At 39.1% G+C, this 26692-nt stretch overlaps 1 protein-coding gene across 1 annotated transcript in view; it reads left to right on the forward strand.

Annotated features, from left to right (window-relative positions):
- The window catches only part of CPO (carboxypeptidase O), a 108038-nt gene extending 82267 nt beyond the window's left edge, over window positions 1-25771 (forward strand). The window contains exons 5-12 of the mRNA XM_086715224.1: window positions 11591-11690; window positions 13750-13851; window positions 15352-15456; window positions 16499-16609; window positions 17731-17821; window positions 19503-19705; window positions 24564-24648; window positions 25509-25771. Of these exons, the coding sequence (XP_086571350.1) occupies window positions 11591-11690; window positions 13750-13851; window positions 15352-15456; window positions 16499-16609; window positions 17731-17821; window positions 19503-19705; window positions 24564-24648; window positions 25509-25771 (1060 nt within the window). The remainder of the gene's footprint in view (window positions 1-11590; window positions 11691-13749; window positions 13852-15351; window positions 15457-16498; window positions 16610-17730; window positions 17822-19502; window positions 19706-24563; window positions 24649-25508) is intronic.
- The last annotated feature ends 921 nt before the right edge of the window (window positions 25772-26692 follow it).

The following is a 26692-nucleotide window of genomic DNA, read 5'->3' on the forward strand; positions in this document are numbered from 1 at the left end:
ACTTGAAATTGTTTGCACACGTGTTTATTGTTCTCTCCACTCTATTGTGAATTCCATAAAGCAGAGTCATGGTCTGCCTCATTCATCTTTGTATGTTTTCATCTTTGTACTAATGCCCGGTGTGTAGTTGGTATTTGTTACACTGTTGTAGAATGAATGAACGAATAAATGAATGAATACGGAGCACAGGATTTAGACTAAGTCCCCAAATGCCAAAGACTCTGTTTAAATCCTCCACTTCTCTGCACGAAAGCTTGCCTTGCTCAATTAGACTTTTAACAACAATCTTAACTTGAACTTTTACTTGTTAGTGATCACTGAGATTCAGGCATATCCTGGGTTTGTCTGGAAACATGGTGGGGTGTGTGACAGAGTCCTTTATGTGAGAGGGGTGTGTGGGAAAATCCACTTGGAAGGGATTTAAAATGTTTTCACTGCTCAGATTTAGAGAGACCTGGATTTGTTTAAGAAGCTGGTGGGGTGATTTCTCAGAACAAGAGAAGGAATTTGACCCAACGTAAAGCTTTAAGAGGTGAGTGGAAATCCTGATAATAACCACACCCACCGTACCCAGAGCAGAAGACATACAACCCATTATGCTCAGAGACCTGTGTGGAGAGAACAGTAGGAATAATCAGCTTCTAAGTAAATACAGGTGATGGGGATGCCTGGCAATGAGGACTTCATGTAGGGAAGAACTTCTTTCCGGATCTAGTGGAGCCAAGAGCTTGTGTGAATTTGGTTTTCAAGGAGAAATGAAAAATAAAATGGTAGTGTTTTCCACTACTTAAGGAAAAAAAAAAGCTATTTGAGGACACGATAGAGTTAATAAAGCAACTGCTCACATAAAATTCTGCTGAGACATCCATTAACTGACTTATCTTATCTTGACTGTGAGAGCCTCTGCCTTTATGCATTCTCAGAGGTGCTTGGTCCATTAACCTGCAAGAGAAGCCCAGGAGTATCTAGTTCTTTCTGCAGGAGAATGAAGCTGCTGCTTGGGACCCTTTACCTCTTGGGGATCCTGGTTCCTGAGGAGCTGGGATATGATGGGTGAGAGTGACGTGGGAAGAGGGGCTGATTTATCTTGATTTAGACCATCTAAATGGAAAGCTTTTTTCAAGATGAGTATAGCTGGATTCTCCCCTCTTCCAACCCATATGCACCTACCATGAAATAAGAATAATAAAGATTGTGGAAGTTTTGTCATTCAATGTTACTCTAATAATCTTTGAATAAATAGATAAATATCTGACAAATATTTTCCAACATGACATATGATAAATACCAAAGATATGTCATGTGTGATTGAAAAAAGGAAATATTAATGAAAATTCTGTATCCTTTATTTACAGGTTCATAATTGGTAAATAAGATTATGCTAATTATTTGAGAAAATGTTTAAAAATGTTTAAAATTTCACTAAGATATAGTTACTATTAATGTTTTTGGATAGATGGATAGATTCAGTACTATTGTCAGAATTTTTCTGTTAAATTGTATTATTGAAAATTTCCTTTGACATTCATAATTCATTTAAAACATATTGCAATCATTAATAATATCCCATCATTTGTACCCTACGGGGCATATGCTTGATTTCTACTTTGTCATTTTTACAAATAATGCCATGGTGAGCACCCAGCCACATAAAAATTTTTTGCAAGTCTTTGATTATTTTCTTAATATAAGTTAGAAGGAGAATTCCTCATTCAGAAGCTGAGGGAAATGTAAGAATCATATTGCTTATTGCCAAATTGCCCTCTAGAAAACTTGTATCAGTTTGTGTGTGAAAATATCCACTTGCCTTACTTTGCATTTTGTTGATTTCTAGTAAAATTTTGTGGGTTTTGTCTTGATTATTACTCATTTTATTAGTTTATAAATTGCCTGTTCGTATCATTTGCTTATGCTTGTGTTCTTTCTCTCTTCATAATGAATCATAACTTTTTAAAACATAAAATGTATATCACATCTGTGTGTGTCACGGGGTATAGTTTTCACATAAAGTGTGTATTTTCCTTTGTTCATGCATGGTTTATCCTGCTCATTTGGCATATCTCATCAAGCATGCATGGTTGTAGATAGTATTTTTTCCTTTTGCTTCATGGTTAAAAGAATCTTGCAATAAACCCACTGTCACAGAACAGGGAAGTTCACTCTGATTTTTGCCCCAGATGAACAGTGCAGTCTCAGCTTATCTCTTAGCTTGATAGGAAGTCTTATTTCAGAGATATAGAGAGAGTCTAGGATCTTTCCAATGCCGAAACCTCTTTGAACAGTCCATCTCATGTTTTCCATCAGTTTACTTGGTTTCATATATATCATTTATCTTTCCACCTGAGGTTCTTCCTTTACAAATTAGAGACAAAGACTTGCATATGTCATGGGGCTTTGATTGGGAAAAAAATCAACTTGCTTAAAAATATCAAAAGCCTTAAAACTTACACGTTGTTTCAAGTAGTAGCTCTGTCTCTGAAAACTTATATTGAGAAAATAAGCTAAGCACAGAAAGAGTTTTATGCACGGAGATGTAGCTTTATTAATAATATAAATATTGCATAAAATATTATAATATTTGGAAACAACCTAAATGTCCCATATTAGGTTATATACATGTTGATATATGATCTATGATAATGGAGTATTATTTATCCATTAGAATAATGATTATGAAAAAATTTTAATAGAATTAGAAAAAGCACGTTTTATGCCAAAAGCAAGGTGCGGAATGGAAAAATGTAATAAAATAGCTAGAAAAAGAAAAGAAAAAGTATGTGCCAAAATGGTCATTGTTATCTTCGGATGGTGATTTTTCCCCCTTTACCTTCAACTATTCATTTTGTGAATATCAACTATTCATTTTGTGAATTTTCTTCAATAAAGATGCATAAAACTTTTATTGAAAAAAATATTTTTCAAGCCCAGGTTAAATTAGGGGAATGATTTGGCTCAGGCAATGGGACTCTGACGAGATGACTTCCATCGGATAACTCAAGTGCAGCTATGACTGCTCTTAAGGAGAACATTTTAAATCTGCTAGTCTTGGTCCTTAGTGACTGTTTGCATCTTCATTATTATTTACTAATATAAAATAATGTCCACTTTTTTTATGGCTCTTACCAACTCAAAACATCGGTTACCTGCCATTTTTGATACTCTATTCATTCCATGTGATGCAATACAGGTCCAGAAAACCTATGATTAACAAAGATTACAAGCTTTGCAATCTTTCTTTTGAGCCAATCTTTCTTTTGAGCATGTAGGGAAGTGAGCTCCTGTATACTGCATACTCCCAAGACAGTGTCAGTCTGTAAAATCACTTGGGATTTAGCAATGTGACCTAAATGCTTGAAAATATTCATCCTCTTTGACCTATTAATTTTTCTCCCTGGGATGTAGCTCAAGGAAATAGTCAGAAATGAGCACAAAGATTTATGCAAAAAGTCATTAACTCCAGAATTATTTACAATAACAAAAAAATAAAAGGAGAAATAGATTTAATATGTAGCATAGATGACAATGTTTAAATAAGTGATGCTTAGTAATATATACCTACTGTGAAATACTATGCAGTCATTAAAACTAATGTTTATAAAAAGTTTTCATTGGTTTGAGGAAATGCTTCTGGTAGATAGGCAATACAAAGGAGTAAAAACAAATTTTATGTAGATATAATCTGCATTGTGTTTAAGAAAAAAAATGTGCACGGATAAAATACAGATAAGAAATATGCCAAAATATCAACAGTGGACTCAGGGAGATGGGATTATTAAGGATTATTCCTCCTTTCTATTTTCTATTTTTCTCCTCTCCATACTTTCTAAATTTTCCATGGTTAAGTGTATGCTAATTTTATAAGAAGGGAAAAAAAGTTTGAAAATACATTACTGTCATGAAATATTCATGTAACTGTATCCTTACTAAGTATTGAAAATACAAAATTTGCCTCAGTGTTCATTAGATTTTTGCTTCTTTATGCATTCCAGTCAAAATTCCACTAGACAATCTTTGATCCACAGTATTTATTAATAATGTACCCCAAAGGATCATTTTCTCTGTTAAACATTTCATGAATTCCTATTCAAAAAGAATACACAAAGTACAATAATCTTTTCATTTGATCGGTGAGATGAGACTGGTGATAATTTGGGGGATTAGCCAGCTTTTCTTCCCTCTCTCTGCATGCATTATGCATCATCCAAGAAATCGCCTAGAAACAAGGAATTGCCTTTCCTAAGTATATGGTTTAAACATTGCTTGAACTAAGTATTTGGGTTTCTGAGATTTAGGTATTGTGTTTAATCTCATGTAAAAATGATAAGCACTCTTAATATCAGATGTTTTCACTCAGATCCCATACGGTTCTTTTTTTTCTTCCTCTTTTCTTTTCTTTCTTTCTTTCTTTTTTTTTTTTTTTTTTTTGCATATTAAATGAACTCAGTCATTCGATGTTGGGCTTAATAGGCAAGGTACTCATACATTTAGCAGACATTAGCTAGGGGAAAGCCAAATGTTGGTTCTTGATGGTGTCCAGTTACCTTTAATTTCTTCCCTTCTCTATTGTGGAATTGCCAGGGAATATCAACCCAACTGAAACAGGAACTCACCAGGGACCAGCCCTGTTTTTTGTGTAATCACTTTACTACCCTGCTGAGTAGATAACTATGATAAATACTCAACCATAAATGCTGAACTATATGAAGGATGGAACAGGGTTGCTCTTGAATAGTGACCATCTCTGTCCCAACAGTGTTGTGAAAGCCTCTCTGATGATCTCATTTCTGGGCCAGACTGGACAGGCAGGACAGCCAATGTGAGGAAAGATGAAGGGAAGGCTGAAAAGATATCCTTCTACTTTGCTTCATTTCCTCTCTCCCTCTTTCCAGGAAAAGCACTAAAATTGTTTTCTAGTGACTTTATAATGCTCGTATTTTGCTCTCTTCATAGTCCAAATTAGAGCTGGACAAAGTTTTAAATGGGCTAATAAATATTTTATGCTGATTCCCCAGGGTACAATAAATGCATAATTTACCTATGTAACAACATCTTCAGAATAAAACAACAACCTGGGATAATAGTATTTACCTTAAGGATTTTTGTCAGGATTAAATAAGTGTATATATATGTATCAAGTTCTTTGAACTGTGCTGGCACGTATAATTGCTCGCACAAAGTTGGTTGTTATTACTGGCTATTCTCAGGTTAAGAATTCTCCCTCCTTTGTCTCCAATACATTTAGTGTACCATTTAACTGGTAGTCAATCGGGCACTTTCCTTTTCACACTTTATGGCTTATTATTTAATGGCTGAGTATTTATGTCTATTCCCTTAAGTAGATTTTAAGGTCTGTAAAAACAAAATCGACTTTTCTTTTATTATTATCTATTACTAATTTTGCATACAGTACCAAGAGCACCCACCTCTTGGGTTGTTGAATGAATTAAGTAAATGCTTTTATCAGTGCCTAGCATATAGTGCTCAATAAAGATTAGCTGGTATCATAATATATATATATATATATATATATATATATATATATATATATCTTCTGATTATTTGATAAAGACATGAAACGTGCTCTTGAACATTTATGTGTAGATTGAATTTTTATTAATTTAAACACACCAGGGGTTGTACATATTTTCTTTACAAGATGATAATATGTTTTGTTGATCAGCCTCAACATATTGCTTGCATCAGTATATATATTTTATATTAGAACTGCTCACCCTGAATGAAGCACTCTCGCTTACTAAAAAAAAAAAAATCAAATGAATGATAAATATTAGAAACCAATCCCTGAATAACATGTTGTTTCTTAACTATTACAATTTTAATAACAGTTATTTCTTTTAATCCCCTAAAATTCATTTTCATTATTTTAACTGATTATTTAGACAATCCTATCTCATGAGATTTTCATTTGCACAGAGTGAATAAGATAAAATTCATACTGTTATTAAATTTAGAATAATAATTCTTATTAATATTAGCTATTCTTATAAATATTAGTAACAATTAAAAATAATAAGTGTGGTTCCAAGTTGAAAGCCATGGAATTATGTTAGAGAGATTGATTTCTATTACAGTGGGTAATTGTGGTACATGGTGCTCAATGAACCAGATTGAAAAATAAAATTTAGTCAATTCAGTTACTGGAGTCCTGTAGCTATGAATGGAACTTGAGTTTTAATTAATTCTTTCAAAATATTTTGTTGCTCAGTATTGTGTGAAGACAATACCAGTTAGGTGGCTAAAGTATTCTCCACACAATTTTTATTTTTAAAACGATTGCAGCTAAATAGCATTCTGCTTTGCTTTGTTTTGAACTACTAGTGTGCCTTAACGCTGATTAAGCATTAACTAGTTGTCAGAATTATGCTCACTGTAACATGGATAAGTGTATTAATTCATTTAGTTTTCGTAAGAATCCTTTGGGAAGGTATGGTTATTCCCATTCTGCAGATAAGGAAATGAAGGTTTAGGGAAAGGGCAGATAAAATACCACGAATGTTCAGAGGGGAAAAAAAAAGAGAAAATAGATAAAAGTCATTGAAACATTAACTAATTCAATCTCTGACACATCCTTGCAGTGCAAGGTCACAATCCAAAAGTTCACACCCCAGCTTCTCCAAAGCCTCCCATCCTAGTGCTCTTAATATGATAATCACTCCATACATATTTGTTGGGTGAATGAAGTATCAGTTGGTATGTGCTCATAATGAAAATATTATATACTTCTTGCTTAAATAAAGCCTTTTAGCTAGGAAACTAAAATATTTATCAAACGGTTGCATGACTTAGAGATAGGGTACTAGCTGTTCAACTTACTAGTTCCGCAACCGTTTGCAAGTTACTGAATTTCTCTTGGCCTCAGTTGTTTTATTCATAAAACATGGGTGATAACATTTCACAGGGTTGTAATGAGAATAAATTATATAACGTGCATGAATATATTCTCTTAAGTGCTGGCACAATATCTGACATAGAGGAGCGGAACTGAATAGTTTTATTAAACTGTTTATCAAAAGCTGAAGAATATATAGACAATCTGAGTAAGCCTATATTTATTAAAGAAATATAATTAATAATTAATACCTGTCCAAAACAGAAAGCTCAGGCCCCAATGGGGCCTTTGATGAGTTCTACCAAACACTGAAAGAAAATTTTACCAATTCTGTACGGTCTGTATCAGAAGATGGAAACAGAAGAAATACTTCCTGACTTATTCAATGAGATCAGCATTACCCGAATACTAAAATCAGAAAAACAGCATTATGAAAACAACACAAAACAAAACTACAGATCAATATCTCACATAAACATAGATATAAAAATCTACAACAAAATACTGGCAAGTTGAATCCAACAATATATAAAAATAATTATACATCACAGCCACCAACTGAAATCTATCTCAAGCGTGTAGAGCTGGTTTAATGTTTGATAATCAACTAATGCAAATCCATCACACCAATAGGCAAAGAAATAAAAACTCATATGATGCAGAATCAATAGATACAGAAAAGGCATTTGACAAACACCGGCACCCATTCCTGATAAAAACTCAGTAAACTAGGAATAGAGGGGAACTTCCTTTACATCGTAAAGAGTAGCAACAAAAAAATCTACAGCTAACATCATACTTCACGGTGAAAAACTAGAAACATTCCGCTTAGATTAGAAACAAGGCAAGGATGTCCACTCTCACAACTACTTTAGAACGTTGCACTGGAAGTTTTAGCTAATACCATCAGACAGGTAATGGAGATAAAAGGTATACAGACTGGGAAGGAAGAAAGAAAACTATGTGCACAGATGACATGATCACCCATGTAGACAATCTGAAAGAACTGACAAAAAACCCATCCTGGAATTAAGAAGCAATTAAGCAAGGTTGTAAGGCACAAGGTTGATGTACAAAAGTCAATTGCTTTTGTATATAACAGCAAAGAATAAGAGAGATTTGAAAATAAAAGCATATTATCATTTGTATTATCACCTCCCAAAATAAGATACTTAGGTATAAGCCTAAAAAAATATGCACAAGATCTATATCAGAAAAGCCATAAAACTCTAGTGGAAGGTATCAAAGAAGAACCAAATAAATGGGGAGATGTTCCCTATTAATAGATAGGAAGGCTCACTATTGTCAATTCTTCCCAAGTTGATCTATAGATTCAATGAAATCTCAATAAGAATCCCGGAAGGTCATTTTGTGGATATTGGCCAACTGATTCTAGAGTTTATATGGAGGGACAAATGACTCAGAATAGCCAACGCAATATTGAAGAAAAACAAAGTTGCAGGACTGAAACTACCTGACTTCAAGACTTATGATAAAGTTACAGTAATGAGAACAGTGTGGTATCGATGAAAAGAAGAGACAAATAGATCACTGGAACAGAATAGAAAGCCCGGAAATAGACCCACGTAAATATAATTAATTGATCTTTGACAAAAGAACAAAGATAACACAATAGAGCAAAATACTCTTTTCAACAGATGGTACTGGAACAAGTGGGTATCTACATGCCAAACAACAAAAAGTGAATCTAGACATAGACCTTACACCCTTCATAAAAATGAACTCAAATTGGATTAACAGACCTAAATGTAGAATGCAAAACCATAAAACTTCTAGAAGATAATGCAAGACTTTAAATACAACACCAAAAGCACAATTAATGAAAGAAATAATTGATAGCTTGGATTTCATTAAAATTAAAAAACTCTACTCTGCAAAAGACAATGTCAGGAGAATAAGACAAGCCATAAACTGGGGGAAAATATTTGCAAAACATGCGTCTGATGAAGGACTGTTATTTAAAAATATACTAAGAACTCTTAAAACAGCAATAAGAAAATTAAAAACCTAAGTTAAAAATGTGCCAAAGACCAGAACATATACCTCACCAAAGAAGATCTACTGATGGCAAGTGAGGGTACAAAAAGATGCTCAACATCATGTTATTGGGGAACCGCAAGTGAAAACAATGAGATACCACTACATACTTAGAATGGGCGAAATCCTGAACAGTGACAACACCGAATGTTGGTGAAGAAGGTAGAGCAACAGGAACTCTCAGAGATTGCTGGTGGAAACACAGGATGGTATAGCCACTTTGGAAGACAATTTGGTAATTTCTTACAGAACTAAACATACTCTTAACCATATGACCCAGTAATCATGTGTCTTGGGATTTACCCACATGAATTGGCAATTATGTCCACACAAAGCCCTGCACACAGATGTTTGTGATATTTTTGTTCATGATTGCCAGTTAAGCAATTAAGATGTCCTTTGGTAGGTGAATGGATAAATGAACCGTGGTAATTCCAGACAATGAAATGTGAGACAACTCTAAAAAGAAATGAGCTATCAAGCCATGAACAGACATGGTGGTAAGTTAAATGCATGTTACTAAGCGAAAGAAGTCGGTCTGAAAGGCTACACCCTGTGTAATTCCAGTTCTGTGACATTCTGGAAAGGGCAAAACAATGAAGACAGTAAAAATATCAATGTTTGTCAGTGGTTGGGGGATGGGGGACAGGGATTAACAGAGCACAGAGGATTTTTAGGACAGTAAGACTCTACTCTATGATACTACAATGGTGGATACAGTTCATCATACATTTGTTTAAATCCATAGAATGTATAACACCAAGGGTAAACCCTAATGTAAACTATGGACTCTGAAAAATAAAGATGTGTCTGTTGATGTTGGTTCATTGAATATAACAAATGTTCCACTCTGATGTGGGTTACTGATATGTGTGTGGGGGGGCTGGTGGTGGATATATATATGTGTGTGTGTGTGTGTGTGTATGTGTGTGTGTATATATATATATGCACACATTATATATGTATCTATATAATGGAGTATTATAAATATACAATACTGTTGGAGGATTTTTTTTTACCACAATACCCGGGATTTGTTGTCTTGCCACTTTAAAGAATGAAGAGGTGGACACAAAATGATCAGCAGGCAAAAGTTTATCAGAGTATAAGATTAGAAAGGAAGAATAGCAGGAAAGCTCTCTTTACAGAGAAGGGACATTCAGAAGTGAATGCCCCAGGACTATAGGCAAGGGTCCTTGTTTTATAAGGTTCTGGTCGGCCCTCCCCCTCCCCTTCACTTCTCCCTTGTTCCTTCTCATGTTCTACCCCTGTTGGCTAGGTGCTGAGTTCTCCGTCCCTGATTGGCTAGTTTCCATTGTATGAGGGGTGTTTCTGGCAGAACCTAGGTCTTTTGTCAAATTCCTGAGGGAAATCAGAGGTGGGGGGGGGGGATCTGTTACATTCTTAAGAGGAGCCTTAAGCCTTGAGGGGGTTTGCTGTGGTCAGACACTCCCAGCATTGTTGCAAAATATGTGTCCCCCCCCCCCCCCCCCCCCCCCCCCCCCCCGTGAACTCAGATCCTAATCCTTTCCTCTCTGCCTGTTTTAGCCTATCTTCTCCTATTATAATACATGTGTTGAATAGTCCTCAGCCGTAAAAAAGAATGAGATCTTACTGTGTGCAACAACCTGGATGAACCTAGAGGGCATAATGCTAAATGAAATAAGTCAGACAGAGAAAGACAAATACCACGTGATTTCACTCATATGTAGAATTTAAGAAACAAATCAAACGAACAAAGAAAAAAAGAGACGAACAGAAAAACCAAACTATTAAATTCAAAGAACAAACTGATGGCTGCCAGAGGGGAGGTGAATGGGGATAAGGGTGAAATAGGTAAAGGGATTACGAGTGCACTTATCATGATAGGTACTGAGAAATGTATAGAATTGTTGAATCACCATATTGTATAACAGAAACTAATGTAACACTGTATGTTAATCATACTTCAAAAACATTTTAAAAATAGTTTAAAGAATACTGCAGGCTCTTCAATCAGGCTGTTTAGTTATCGTCAATCCCAACACTTTCCCTGTGACTCAATTTCTTCATCTCTGAAATGGGGATACTATGAGTACCTATCCCAGAGTGGTCAAGAGAAGTGAAGGAGATTTAAATTGCTTGAGTGTCTCCCTGGGTGACTCAGTCTGTTAAGCGCCCGACTTTGGCTCAGGTCATGATCTCACGGTTCGTGAGTTCGAACCCCGTGTCGGGCTCTGTGCTGACAGCTCAGAACCTTCGGATTCTGTGTCTCCCCTCTCTCTCTGCCCCTCCCCTGCTGCCGTCTCTCTCTCTCTCTCAGAAATAAAATAAACATTAAAAAAATTAAAAAATTGCTTGAGTGTCTCATGATAAGTTTCAGTTCAATAAATCATAGCTGTTACTTCTTTTACAAATTTAAAAGTATGTTAGTCTACAACATCTCACTGAATTATCTCAGCTTCCTTGCAAGATTGGAGTGGCTGTCCTCCCCTCACTCAACTGATGAAGAAACTACAGTTTGGAGAGACTCAATTGTTGCCCAAGGTCTCAGAGTCAGTAAGTCACAGCGAGAAGACGCTAACATTGAATTTCTCTCCTCCAAATCCTGTTCACATCGCTTCTGACCACCTTTTTATCAGCTTTTCACTGTTCAGGACATCCGAGTTTCTTCCCTGCTTTCAGTCTGGCTTTCTTCTGCAGATTCCTAGCACAACACAGACGAGAGGTTGTGGAAGAGACAGTGAGCCAGAGGAGAGGCCTGGACGCCTATTCCTATACCAGATATCACCCCATGGAGGAGGTGAGCAAGGACACAGGGAAAATTTTTTTAAAGAAATATTTGTATTGCTACTAAGATGTTGTTGTTTTTGAAACTGGATACAGGAAAGAATTAGCTACTCTATAGACATATTTGTGACTTTATGCCAAGCTTTTTTCGAAGTATAAGTTTTCTAGAAATAGAATCTCTGGGTTAAAGGATAAGCACATCTAAATTTTTATATAAATGCCCAAGTGGCTTTCCAAATAGGCTTTATCATTAATTCTCTCCGCATTTGGGGGGGTCTATTAATAATTTCCAGAATTTTTTTTCAAAGAATGCAGGAACAAATTTACACATTCTTCTGTAACAATCACCCTCAAGCAGTAAAGATTCTAAAAATTTGAAGAAGGCACAGTAAGGCCCCTGGAAAGATTATGCTCTGGTATCAGGAAAGGTCACACCTGCCTTGGCCACTTGCTCTGTGACCTTGACCGAAACATTTAACCTCCTTGATCCTCAGTTTCCTCGTCTGCGAAACAGGAAATCAGTACCTATCTTGCAGCTTTTCTGTGAGAGTGAATGGAATACACTGCACTACATCTGATTAAACGATGAAGAGGGGGCGGCTGGGTGGCTCAGTCGGTTAAGTGTCTGACTTCAGCTCAAGTCATGATCTCAGAGTTCATGGGTTCGAGCCCCACATCGGGCTGTGTGCAGACAGCTCAGAGCCTAGAGTCTGCTTCGGATCCTGTGTCTCTCTCTCTGTCCCTCCCCCACTCACACTCTGTCTCTCTCTTTCTCAAAAATAAATAAACATTAAAAAAATTAAACAATAAAGACATAATTGCTGCTGCTGTGCTGTTATTTGTAGCCCTCCCACGGCTTAAGACACCTTCATCTGACTCAATGCCATCAAGAAGCATGCACAATACCCACGTGATAAGCTGTTGCTCTCTTCAGTTAACAGAACTGAGTTGAAAAAACCCCACTGACCTATTACTAGTGTTATAATAACGAATTTTATCTACAGATATTCCATGTATCTCAATCGAGATACAAATTCTTTGAATAGAATATTTGTTATCCCAAAGTAATTATTGCTATTTACCATAACTCTTATGGAAGAGATGTTTCAACTATACAGATATTGAGTGTGAGACTGTCCCACACTCAATAGGATAATGGCTATCCTAATATATTTTATGTTTACGAATTCCCTTATTCCATTCACCATTATAGAATCCCATAGTACTGACATACAGGTGAAGGTATAAGACCCTGCTTTTCCAAGCATGATATAAGACTTTTAATTAAATCAACATCCATTCAGGTCTCCTCACATGAATCAAAATGATTGATTTGGGATTGATTGAGGAACTTCTATTGGCATGTTCTGTAAAGGGCATATCCAGCTCCTCTCTAATCTTGGATCCATGGGCATTAGCAAAGGATATTGCTGGGATCCAAAAAGATCCCCCAAAAGCCTGACTGAAACTTCTGGCATGATTGGGTACCACATGGAAGCCTAGAGGTGTGTGACCATTTGAAGGACGTGTTATTGTACGATGTTTCTTTAAAATTTTTTTAAATGTTTATTCGTCTTTGAGAGAGAGAGAAAGACAGAGTATGAGTGGGTGAGGGGCAGAGAGAGGGAGACACAGAATCTGAAGCAGGCTCCAGGTTCTGAGCTGACAGCACAGAGCGCAACACAGAGCTCAAACCCATGAACTGTGAGATCACGACCTGAGCCGAAGTCAGTTGCTTAACTGGCTGAGCCACCCCACCCAGTTGCCCCAGTATGATGTTCTGATATTCCCTGTTATCAGTGGATTATTGAAACTATGAATTCTCAATAATTTATTTGTAAAGTTCAATAAGGTGTTCTAAGATTGGGTGGCAGAGTAGATCTTTAAAGAAAATGGGAGGCAGTCAGTGGTAGTTTATTGGTTGAGTCTTGTAGTTTGTTTAGCACACAGTCGTTGTAATGTAGAACAAATAGTCCAGAGTTCAGTTTCTTAATGAGAGAAGCAGTTATCTTAATTAGAGGCAAGCAAACGATTTTCTTATTGATATCCGCAGTCCTTCCTGACTGTTTCAGATCTATCAGTGGATGATCCAGATAAGTGAGAAGTATGCAGAAGTCGTAACACAGCATTTCTTGGGAATGACCTATGAGACCCGGCCCATGTATTATTTGAAGGTGAGTGAGAAGGCTGAGAATTACCTTAATTCCTTGGTTCACTGCCCTATTACCACTTATTGTAGACATATTAATTTACAAAGCACATTCCCAAATTTGAGAGTTATCTATAACTACAAAAAAATAAGTTGTATTGGCTCTGAAATAGAATTTACTCAGGAATCGAGTGAATGATTGGTTCTTTCACTACCTACCTGATTTTCAATAGGCCATCAAACTCTGAGCTAAGTCAGCCAAAAAAGATGTGTAAATATCCTCTGCCTGGGGCATATTTTAAAGAATAAGGAAGCAATAAAAAGAAACTAATCACCAAATACACGCACTCATAAAAGGGGTAATTATAAAAGAGAGTTAAGATAAAAGGTGGATTAGGAAATATGCTGGCAGTTTTGAAAATGGGTGAGGTTAGAGGGAAAAGGTTCCTTGAATATGATGAATCCAGTCTTGTATTTATCTCAATTTGTAAATTTCTCATTGATAAAGAGGGAGAGTCTTGATCAACCTCTTCCAAAGGCTTTCAATGACTAGAGTCTAGGCCATTTACATTCAAAACAGATATGACTGTTACAAACTTGGGAGTGTTCACAACCTCTTTTCCATCAAAGGGAATCCACACTTGCCAGGTTAATCCCCACTCACCCCACCCCTCTGAAAGAGGAGGGGATCTTTCTTACTGGAGTAAGGCTGAACTGATGTTCAAGAATGGCACAGGGAGAAAGGAAAGAAGATTTGGTTGACTGGGATTGGAAGAGTCTCTAAGGAATAGGGGAAGTTAATGAATTTAGTAGATATTGCAGGAGGTTATGTATTTGGATCCATTCACAGTTTCAAGAAGTTAAAAACATTTTTTAAAGTATTTATTTTTGAGACAGAGAGAGACAGAGCATGAATGGGGGAGGGTCAGAGAGAGAGGGAGACACAGAATCTGAAGCAGGCTCCAAGCTGTCAGCACAGAGTCCGACACGGGGCTCGAACTCACTGACCATGAGATCATGACCTGAGCCGAAGTCGGGTGCTTAACCGACTGAGCCACCCAGGCACCCCAACAGTTCCAAGAAGTTTAAATGAAGACCCGGATTCATTTTTAACTACTTGAACCTTACCTCTTGTAGGTACTTTACCACTCTGAGTGAATCCTATGTGGTAAGCCTTTATAAGGTTTATAAAGACTTGGTCTCCTGGTTTATAACTTGGGGGTTTCTGCCTTTATTTATAATTAGGAAATAGGGGTGAAGGGAAGGCCAGGCTTTGGGTGGGGGACATGGGGAGTCAGAATATGGTCCTAAGAATAGCAGCCAAGGTACCTAGCAGGAGAGCAAGGGCAGCCATGGAAAGGGTCATATTGGTAAATGTCTCTGCCATCATCCCTGCCTCGTGCTTGGAACCACAGAGTTGAGGACGAAAGGGACCTGTGGGGGAATAAACAAACCCTGATAACTTTGCACAGTGGCTTATGATTATAAGCAATTGTTTGGTAACAGAGCATGAATGTCCCTCCAGATCAGCCAACCATCCAATAATCCCAAGAAGATCATTTGGATGGACTGTGGAATTCATGCCAGGGAATGGATTGCCCCAGCTTTTTGCCAATGGTTTGTGAAAGAAGTAAGTGTCTTTAGCTTCCTTTTCGGTCCTTTTCTATTTTTATGCTTATTTATTTTTGAGAGGGGGGAGGGGCAGAGAGAGAGGGAGACACAGAATCCAAAGCAGGCTCCAGGCTCTGAGTTGTCATCACAGAGCCAGACACAGGTCTTAAACTCACAAACTATGAGATCATGACCTGAGCTGAAGTTGGCCGCTCAAATGACTGAACTACCCAGGTGTCCCTCTTTAGTTTTCTTATAATGGTTAACCACCCAACAAAATACCTGTCACAACAGCTATTTAGAAAGCATGCTTCTTTCCCATGTAGGCATGAATTACTCCTTCACCCCGAGGAACATGGAATGTATAAGTAGCTTTACTGAAAACTGGGTTAGGTATTCTGATCTCTTTTTAGTGGATCCCAAATAATTTTTACTGGAAGGTTAACATACCTAAATGTATATGACAATACACCTTGGAAGTCAGAGATGAGTAAAGCCTGGTGCTATCTTTTTCAAATAATTTTGGGCAATTTTTCTAACACTAGGATCCCTACTTTTTCACCAGCAGAAGGAGCATGGAGTGGCTTCTTCAGGGGGTCTGTTGTATGGATGGAGAGATTTAGCATGTGGAAAATACCTTGCTCAGTGAATTGTTACCTATTAGCTGGACCCTATAAGTCTTGAGAAACCAACAGAGAGATACCTACAAAGAGTAGTTCTCAAAGTGCGGTTTCTGGATCAACAGCATCAACATAACTGGGAACTTGTTAGAAATGCAAATTCTTACCACATTAGACCTAGGGAATTAGGGGTAGGGGATGGAAATGAGGGAAGAGAGCCTGGATGTGTATATTTTAACAAGCCCTCCAGATGATTCTGATGCACAATGAAGCTTGAGAACCACTACCATAACAAACAGGACAACTGAGGCAGGCTGGAGGGTAGAAGGGTAGAAGTTCCATATGCAATCACCTCTTGTAATTAAGTTGAAATTGTTAGAAAATTGAAAGAAAATATCTCTTCCCAGGAGCATTCCAAATGTTTCTCTCTTAAATTTTCAGATTCTACAAAACTATAAAGACGACTCAAGGATAAAAAAGTTGCTTAGAAACCTGGACTTTTACGTGCTTCCCGTTCTGAACATAGATGGTTATATCTACACTTGGACAACTGTGAGTATGTCGAGTCTGGTTCTGGAATGAGTTCACGAACTAGATCTTGACTCAGGTTCATTTTTCTGACCTTAGTCGTTGGAGCGACCAACATGTTTTGTGGCCATGGAAAGAAAGAAACCCCATTTGGAATAAAAATCAACTCAATAATGTTAAGCCAACAATCTACATCAAGTTTAGGATTGAGAGAGCTGAGGTCTTTTTACAGTTGAAATCCAACACATATTTTTATGTTTGTTTGTTTTTAACGTATCCCCAGTTTTCCAGTTGGAGTTTCTCCAACTCCAACTCCACCTCCTTAAAGTTTGGGGCTTGCTTGCCAGATTGGTGTAAGATTCATATGCTGCCTAGTATCCACCTAGTTTTGAAGCATGAGGGGCACAAATGATATATAAACTCTAACCCAACTTTCATTTTTCATTGTGATCATTCACACAGGGAACCAATATCTTGTAAGGTTTTTAGTTAGTAGAAAGCTTCCTCTTTAAAATCTCACTAAAGCATATCACTCCACAAACAAGAAGCCCTGTTTCTAAAGAGTATCCATTCCTCCCTCTCTCCCTTTGCTCCTCCAAAAGCTGTTCCTGGGACCCCTTTCTCTGCAATAGGCTTTCGGCGTGGGTGTGAATCAAATTCTTTCCTCTGAGCTTGTCTGGAGAAACTTGTCTTTATCTTCATCTCTGCTCATCAGTCTTTTGCTTCCAGAAATATGCAGAGACCATCACTGATACACCTGGAACAGCCCTTTTCCATCTGCCAAGCTATTTACCTTTCATCCTGTATCACTCGGACATAAAAAATGACTCTCTGAAGCTATCCCTGATTAAGCAGATCACGTCCACCAGGCACTGCTCATCTGCTCATGAGGAAAAGGCCATACTCCCTCCAATTTGATGGTTTACATGTAGGTACGCTTGGATTGTACACATGTTTCTGTTATTGGGGGTTGCTGGCCCCTATGTGAGACTAAAAATTACATGCACAAGCTTCATTATGTTAAAGGCAAGTTTTTCCAGACAATCCTAGAGAATATTTTTATGTTTGAGAGCCACCCAATCATTACCAACACTGTGATTTATGAGACCTTAGAACAGCAGCATTTCTGTGTTCCTCTGTTACAGGATCGGCTTTGGAGGAAATCCCGTTCACCCCACAATAATGGCACATGTTTTGGGACAGATCTCAATCGAAATTTCAATGTATCGTGGTGCAGTAAGTACATGTTTAGTAGGTGACCTGCTGAACAAAAAACAGAGAGGAGAAGCTAGGACCGAGGTGAACTACTAGAGATATAATTTACAAAAGTAGACAGCTAATTTTGCACAACTCTCTGGACTTCTTGACCAGTGTTTTTGTTCTAAGGAATGACATCTATATAGTAAGAACCAGCAACACTCAAATGTAGGACTCTCATCAAGTGGGATGGGGTAAACAAGGGCAAAGAAAACCTAGATCAAAGTGAATATGTTTGAAATCTATCACCTTATTTTTACTTACTTTTTAAAACTTCAATTCTTTTTTTTTAAGTTTATTTATTTTGAGAGAGGGAAAGAGAGAGAGAGAGAAAGGGGGGAAAGAGAGAGAGAGAGAGAGAGAGAGAGAGAGAGAGAGAGAATCCCAAATAGGCTACACACTATTAACATGGAGCCCAATGCTGGGTTTTTCTCATGAACCATGGGATCATGACCTGAGCTGAAATCAAGAGTCGGACACTTAGCCAACTGAGCCACCCAGGTGCCCCACACCTTATTTTTAAATATACGAATTATCATAAAGAAAAAAAAGTCAGAGAATTATCCATGCAGATTATTTTTATAGCAGGGAGGCAGAAGTAAATAAGGCCAACATTTCTTTCTTAAAGCATTTTCATGTTTCTGAATCTCAACATGCCCAAGGAATCCGAAGCAAATAAAGAGGTAAAAAAAATAGTTCAGTCTGGTTAAAAACCAGATGATAAGGGTTAAAATTCAGACTTGACAGCTGTATGGTGTTGGAAAAATTGCTTCATCTTTCTCTGCTTTAGTTTTCTCTTATTTAACATGCGGCCTGGGGGGGGGGGGTGCCCGGGTGGCTCCGTTGGTTAAGCATCCAACTCTTGATTTCGGCTCAGGTCATGGTCTCATGGCTCCTGAGATGCAAAACCCCCAAGTCGAGCTCTGCACTGACAGCGTGGAGCCTGCTTAAGATTCTCTCCTTCTCTCTCTCTGCCCCCCCTCCTCTCTCTCTCTCAAAATAAATTCATTAATTAATTAAACTAAACTAAGCTAAATTAAGCTAAACTAAACTAAGCTAAAATAAAATAAAATAAAATAAAATAAAATAAAATAAAATAATAAAATGTGGCCCGTAGTCATACCATCCAATCGGTAGATTGTTGTGGAGATTTGATCAGTTTCCACAGAGGAGGAGCCAACCACAGTGCCCAGTGCGGACAAGGTGTGCGGCTGATGGTCCTTATACTATCAGTGAGAACAGGCTACTGCGTCCTTGCAAAATAACTCTCATGATACGGAAGCCAGAAAGTCAGTGAAAGAGACTTAGGCCAATAAGGCTATGGCAGAGCCTGACCTAGGAACCCACGAACTGGTTCCCAAACGTCTGTTTCAGGGCCCCGCACAGATTTAAGTAAAAGGAATGCCATTTCATTTTGCATCGCCTTCCGCAGCCCATGGAAGCGTGGAGTTTGTCTCTAAGTCTGAACGCCAGCCGTCCCGCCTTTCTGAGTTCCTCCTTGAGTGACCCTCCTCGTTCGCGAATTTAACCGGAACTAACTTCGGCAAGCCAGGAAAAACCCTGATTCCACCCACGGGTTGCCCTGAGCAAGGGTGACTCCTTGTTCTCAGTTCTCAACTGGCATCATGTTGACCTTCCCGTGGTGTCCCGTATATTCCAGGCATCGGCGCATCTAGAAACTGCCAAGATATAACGTTCTGTGGGACAGGACCGGTATCGGAACCGGAGACAAAAGCTGTCTCCAGCTTTATAGAGAGCAAGAAGGACAACATCGTGTGCTTCCTGACCATGCACTCTTTTGGGCAGCTCATTCTCACTCCTTATGGCTACACTAAAAATAAGTCCAGTAACCACGAGGAGCTGGTAAGCCCACAGCAGCGGAGTCTTAACAAAAGCCTCCATGGGACCCCTGCCTCCCTTTCCTCGGTTTCCATTTTCGAGATTTTGGCTCCAGCCCCGCTTTTGTTCTCCCCGCTCTTCCTTATTTTCTTTCGTCTGCTTTTTACACCTTGCCAGACGCCTGCTGGGAAGGCTTCAGGTTAAATGCTGCTTTACCTACATTAATTAACTACCTGTTTCACAAAGTGTCAAGTTGGGAGACATCTTAGGTATTCGTCTATAATATAAATGAGACGATTATGTTAATAATCTGCAGGAATGTGCTTTCATTTCTGTAAATTCTCTTGAAGCTCCGTTCAGCAATTATAGCTTTTGAACCGTGCTTTAAAGAACTTGCCAGCTGTTAGTGGAATATGGCATATCTAAAATAACATGGCTAAATAATATCTGCTCTCTTCTCTGCTAAACACAATGCTTTATTTTCTTCTAAGCTCTGCTTCTAGTATTTGCCTAGGAATGTCTGTAAGGGGGAGCGCCCACGAGGCCCAAGCCGGGCAGGGAAACTGCACTTTGTCTCACCTGGCTCTTCTGAAGCTGTGTTTACCCGAGCACCGGGCAAAAGTGCTGAAAAGGACAGGTGTCTTTGCCCTTTCAGGAACCCGAGGACAAAAGACACAAAGTAAAGGGAGAGGACATTTAGAATTGTTGGAACGCTTGGTATCTTTTGTAAAGCATTATTTTTTTTTTTTCGATTTTTAATTATGACAAAATTGGAAAGACCTAAAATTCGCCATTTTTAAGCGGGCAGTTCGGGAGTGTTAAGTGTATTCGCATTATTGTGCAACTAATCTCGAGAAAACTCTTTTGTCGTGCATAATTGGCACTCGCTACCCCTTAAAAACAGCTCCCAGTCGACCACCATTCTGCTTTCACTTTCTAGGAGCTTGACCGCTCTAGATAACCTCCTACAAGTAGGATCGTGTGATATCTGTCTTTTTGTGACGGGCTCATTTCCTGTAGCATAATGCCCTCAAGGGTCATCCATGTTGTGTCATATGTCAGAATCCCCTTCCTTTTTAAGGCTTAGTATTCCATCATGTGTACGTATCACATTTTCTTTATACATCAGTGCATATTTGAATTGCTTCCACCTTTGGGCTATTGCAGACGATGCCTCTATGAACATAGGTATACAAAGATATTCTTTTGAGATCCCACTTTCAATTTTGGCGGTATACCACCAGACATGGAATCGATGAATCATCAGATGAATCGATGAATCATTTTTAATTTTATGAGGAACATACTGTTTTCCATAGGGACTGCACCATTTTCTATTCCGGCCAACAGTGTGCAAGGGTTCCGATTGCCCCACATGCTCATCAACACTTGTTATTGCGATCACAGAGGCCTCGGGACCCAGACAGTGGTTGGTAGAGTCCGGACTGGAACTCATGTCTTCAGACTCCAGAGGCTACATTCATTTAGTCATTTCATACTGCCTCTCTGCTCTCAACGGCTTGCAACTTCTAGGAACTCCTATCAACTTAGATGCCCAGACCACTGTGTCCTAGTTCTTCCTATCCCTGAGCTCTAGAAATCTCATTTCTTCAGCAAAGGAAACTGTAGAAACAGGGCTTTCAGCTGAGATGCCCAGAACCCTTTTTATATCCCAGTTTCTGTGGCATTTGTTGTAGACGTCTACTTTCTGCCCAAAGGGATCTGTGGCAAACACAAATGAACCACCAAAGACAGGCCGTTATAGATCTTTGATGGGACACGCCTTCCACCAGCAAAATAAAAAAGCAGCCTGTAACCCCGGTATAATTTTAGGGAACTTTGTTCCTTTTGTGGCTCAGGAAAACAGATACTAGGTGACCATTTTGCAAGGTTTGTATGCAAAGGTGAGAGGTTCTTGTGCTGTTGGCTCTCTGGTTAGAGCCCTCTGGCCACAGGCTAGAAGAGGCAAGAGGGCAGGAGAGACCTGTCACACAGATATCACCACTGCTGGACGGTAACTCCAAGGTGGGAATTACCGAGAACACTTTAGGACGACAGGCAGAAACTGGGACATTGAATTGAGAAAGGTTGCTTCAATTCTGTATCTCTTATAGTCTCAGGAGCTGAAGAGTTAGCATAAACAATCATCTCTAAAAAAGACAGTGTGAAATTTTTGCCACCTTGTGTCAACCTTGTTGAAGCTAGCTAGCAGTGGTTTTGGGTTAAGAACCTAAGGGTAAGCTTTGATAGAGTGCACAGAGGCACGGAATCAAGCCAACTGTTTAAGGAGATTTCCAGTTTGGGTACTATTTACAACTACCAGAGACTAGCAATTAATCTCCATATATTTACAAAACCAGAAATTTGTAGAAATCATGATAAATATTACACTGCATGATAGACAACTTGGCAATCACTAAGTAGGGGAAACATAACTATATATAGGCCTGTTCTAAATGGCTCTGGAAATTAGAATAGCTGTAAAAATTCTAATGTTTTAAATGCGGACATTCTTTCATTTGAACCCTTTCCTTCTCAACTTCTAGATTCCATCCCAAGCTCCATCCCCCCACACACATGCCAGGGCCTTCATCAACCTTTTTTTTGTGTGTCTGCCTGGGCGTATACGACTATAGGAAATTCTCTGGGCCCAGTGAAGGAGTTATGAAGGAAGCTTGAGGTCTTTAGAAATGTAAACTATGTGCTACTGGCAAAGGGATTTTTATTATTTTGACTGAAGTTCCTGTAGGCTGAGAAGAAGGCAGCAGAGAAATTGGCTCTGTATGGCCTTGGGGTATAGTGTCAAAAGAAGAGGGAAGAATAATCAGGAGGTCCACCCCTAAAGATAGAAGTCAGAATCTTCGCATTTTATTTTATCTTCTTGGAAAGGACCAAGTCTATAAGCTAGGGCCACCATTGTATACTTCTCCTATATGTTATTCTATGTTATTCTTCCTACTCCTATCGACTTCCCCATTAGAATTGCTAATGGAATCATTGAAAAAAAAAAATCAGAAGTTCACAGCCAGGATTTGAGGGAAAGGAATTACGTAGGATAAAATAAGTAATGGCTGGCAATCAGAAGAGGGAAATCATCATCTGGGGTGAACTGCAGAAGAAAAAAAAAATCCAAGTGCCATTTGGAAGGAAAATGTAGCCTGGAACTGGTCCATATAATCCAAATACAAGTTAAGGCCCACACGGACCAGTTAGCATGTAGTTTCACTCAAAGAAATGCAGAGACATGTAGGAATGACAAATAATTAAAAGCAATTTGTGTCTCTACCGGACTTTGAAAGAACTTCGAAAGGAACTGTAGTTGGTAAATCACAGAAATTGTTTCCCCTGGCTGTTCATTTCACTTACGGATAGCAACTACCCTGATCCTTTCTCTTCACCTTTCATTTTTATTTCCTTAGCAGAATTTCTCTCCCCAGAAATCCCCTCTCTGACTTTCTTCTCCTTCTTATCATTTTCTCTTCTTCTACAGACAACTCTTATACCCCTTTGCAGTGTTAATGATGAAAACCAGCTTTATTTCTTGTGCGTCTTTAGCCCTTACTACCCATCATGCCAATGCTGGACAATGTGAGACCAGGAACGAAGCCAGACGTAGAATCTCTTTTCAGGAAGAGAGAGAGAAGGTGAATGGCCCAAGACGGAATTCTCAGTATTGAGTAAAGAGGCGAAAATCTTAAATACATATGTTCAGTTGAATGTTTTTTTCTTCTATTTTCACCACACACAGAAAGTCCCAAATACCCTGAGGATGCTGCTCTCAACTGCTGTATGTGACCCACCACGACTTACTACCTTTTTTACTCTTCCTTTTGAATTTCATTGTGCCTATCCCTACTCTACCCAAGCGCCACTCTGTCATACCTTAGGGTTCAGCTGGACAACACAGGACCAGGAAGGAAAAGACAAGATTTAAAGTTAGACTCATCCCTAGTCAGAAGTCAGGGGAACTGACGCATCTGCAAGAGCAGTCAGGCTGCCCTAAGAGGTAAAGAAAGCCAAGGTAGATCCCAGTCTAGGCAGGGAGTGGTAGGAGGATTTGGGTGGTGTTTGTGTAGAATCTAAGGGGAAACAGGGAGTCAGGGGTGGAGAATACTTAGAGAAGACTGTTGAAAGGGTACGTGAGGAGATTTATCAGAAGGCTACTAAACATAGCCAATGCACTTGATCTCTCAGTATTGGTGGCTCTGATCTCAGAAAAGGGTCTGCAGAGAGCAAGGTTGAAACATTAGAAATCATCCGGTTCTGACGGATTTCCCGTGTAGTCAGGTAACATGGTGGTAGGTGTGAGGAAGGGTGTTGCTTCCAGCTCTGAAATTCTATAAGCCTACAACCTCAAATATGAAACTGAGAAGCTTGGGCTTAATTCAATGGGCAGCTAAGTGTAGGGCCTTTGAGCAAGATCATGATCATAGTTCTACTCTATAGAAGTTCACCTGGAAGCCAGAGGAGATCAGTTAGGATAAGGATTGGTGAAAGGAAGGGAAACTTACTAGAAGATGACAATAGTCCATTTCAGAGGTAATGAGACTGAAATAGGGTGATGGCACTGGAGATGCAACTTGGTAACCATTTGAAAGAAGGAGAGTCAAAGGTGAGGGCAAGATTTTACATGTGTTTGCAGGAGCATGGGGCATCAGAAATATGGAAACCAGAATAGCTTTATTAGTGGGGGAATGATGAAATTGGGTGTGAATGTTTTGAGTCAGAGGTACCAGCAGGCTACCTAGGTATAGAGGTCCAATAGGAAGTTAGGAAGATGGTCTGGAACTCTGGAAAAGGATTTGGACAAAATATGAAACCCTCTGGATTGTTGGATTTATTTTTAACACCAGATATCTGTCTCTGCATTTCCCACCTACAGATCCAAGTTGGACAGAAGGCAGCAAATGCATTGAAAGAAAAGCATGGAACCAATTATAGAGTTGGATCGAGTGCAGATATTTTATGTAAGTAGCTTTTTTTTTCTCCTCTTCAATAGTATCTAAGGAACAAAAGAAACCAGTGGACTTTGGGGAGTGGGATGGGCAGGAGAAGGACGGAAGAGCTCCAGAGGTCAACAGGAAGTTGTACAAATCAAAATGACTGAGGATAAAAGGGAATCTGTACCAATCTAGAATTATGCTCTCTAGGGATAAGGTGTGAGCTAAAAGAAAAAAAAATTAATACACTGGCGCATACCAGAACTCCCTCTGGCTTCAGTTAAAAAGAGCTGGCAAGTGAGAAGGTACAGGAGTTAACAGGAAGGACATTTTCCAGTGACCCTTGGTCAGTTGATTCAGTTCTCAGAGGACCTATCAGGCTGAGAAAGCAAAGCAGGTGGGGCTCGGAGAAAAGATCGAAGACAATAAAAAATTTCGTTAAAAGGACAATGCACTGCTTTTCCCCATCCTCAGCCACCACATCTCCCACCCACCTGAGGACCACCTGGATGATATTTGCATAATATTTTCCCTGTTGCTCATTTTGCTTCAGTTCCTTTATATGTCAGTTCACTTGCCATGTAATGCTGGGTTTTCCTAGTTTCTGATTCCGCGGAGAAGCTTAACTAGTCCTCTGCTATGTGCCGGGCATGATGCGAGGTACTCTGGGAGACGGGCGAGAGGGAACAGAGAAGTTAGACACGACGTAATTCCTGCCCTACGGGGGCTTCGTTTCAACGAGAGGGAGAAGACAACTACCCATGAATCCTTACTGTGAAAAAGTCTACTCATTTTCCTGCACCGAGCCTTTCCTCCCTGAAATGGCCATGGAGACGTGTCCTTTCCCAGTATAACTTCTACCTCTGCCTTCATGCTTTTGTTTGTAGATGCCACATCCGGGTCTTCAAGAGACTGGGCTCGGGACATCGGGATCCCCTTCGCATACACGTTTGAGCTGCGGGACAATGGTACATACGGATTTGTTCTGCCAGAAGCTCAGATTCAGGCCACCTGCGAGGAGAGCATGGCAGCTATACTCTCGGTCCTGGATGACGTCTCTGAGAAATACTGGGGCGCGGACAGTGCTGGAAAGGCAGCATCTTCCGCCGTGGTGCTGGGCCTGCTATTCTCCTTCATGTCTCTTCTCTGAGCGCATGCTCCCCCACGCCGGCTCAGCCCCAGTGACGAGAACGTGGTTGCAGCGAAGGTGCTTGGCTATCGTTAAGGAGGAATCAAATAATTTAACCAAAGATACTTCCTATTTCAATAAAGACGAATCACGTTTTCATTTTCATGTGTGTTTTGCTGGTGATCAATTTTTATTACTTTAAAAGAGTATTAGCTGTTGCTGTAATACTGCTACGATCAGACCAAAGTTCAGTGGCTCATGAATCTATCGGTTAGCTAGGAAGGTCTGCTGATCCTGGCCACGCTCACTTACGCATCTGCGGTCAGTTTCAGGGCCTGGAGATTTTTTTTTTTTTTTTCTCATCGAAATATTTTGAGAAATTTGCTTGTGTTTTTGAACCAGGTTCACACTTAATTTTGCATCATCGAATGACTAGCGGCACTCAGAAGATGTTACGTAATCCCTCTATGTAGCTGTTGCTGCCTTAATTTATTCAATATTTCATTTGTTTGTTTACTTGAAAAATTTTTTTGAGAATCTGCTAGGTACATTTTGCTAAGCTCTGGGCTTACAGTGGTTAATAAGATAGACATGGTCCCCGTCCTCTGGGAATTTCTATTTCAGTGGGTGAGATTGGGGATGGTAGCCGTAAATAATTGGAATGGACACCCTGTTGCATACAAGGCAAATCTCAGCTCAGGGGAGCCGTAATGATTAAGAACACAAATAAACTGAATATTGTAGCTTGTGACAGATACTATGAGAGAAATAAAGAGTAAGTAGAGAGGTAAGCAAGGGCCGGATCGTACATACATGGGAATACAGGCATTTAATTGTACTATCTTGTCTATTAAACTGTAAGTGCTCTTAAGGTAGTGTCTATGACTGTCATTTCCTATGTATCTCTATGTGACACCTTGAAATGGTGCTAAGCACTTGTCA

Source organism: Puma concolor, chromosome C1 (genome assembly GCF_028749965.1).
Source record: "Puma concolor isolate L17-30 chromosome C1, mPumCon1.1.hap2, whole genome shotgun sequence".
In the NCBI taxonomy this organism is placed as follows: domain Eukaryota; kingdom Metazoa; phylum Chordata; class Mammalia; order Carnivora; family Felidae; genus Puma; species Puma concolor.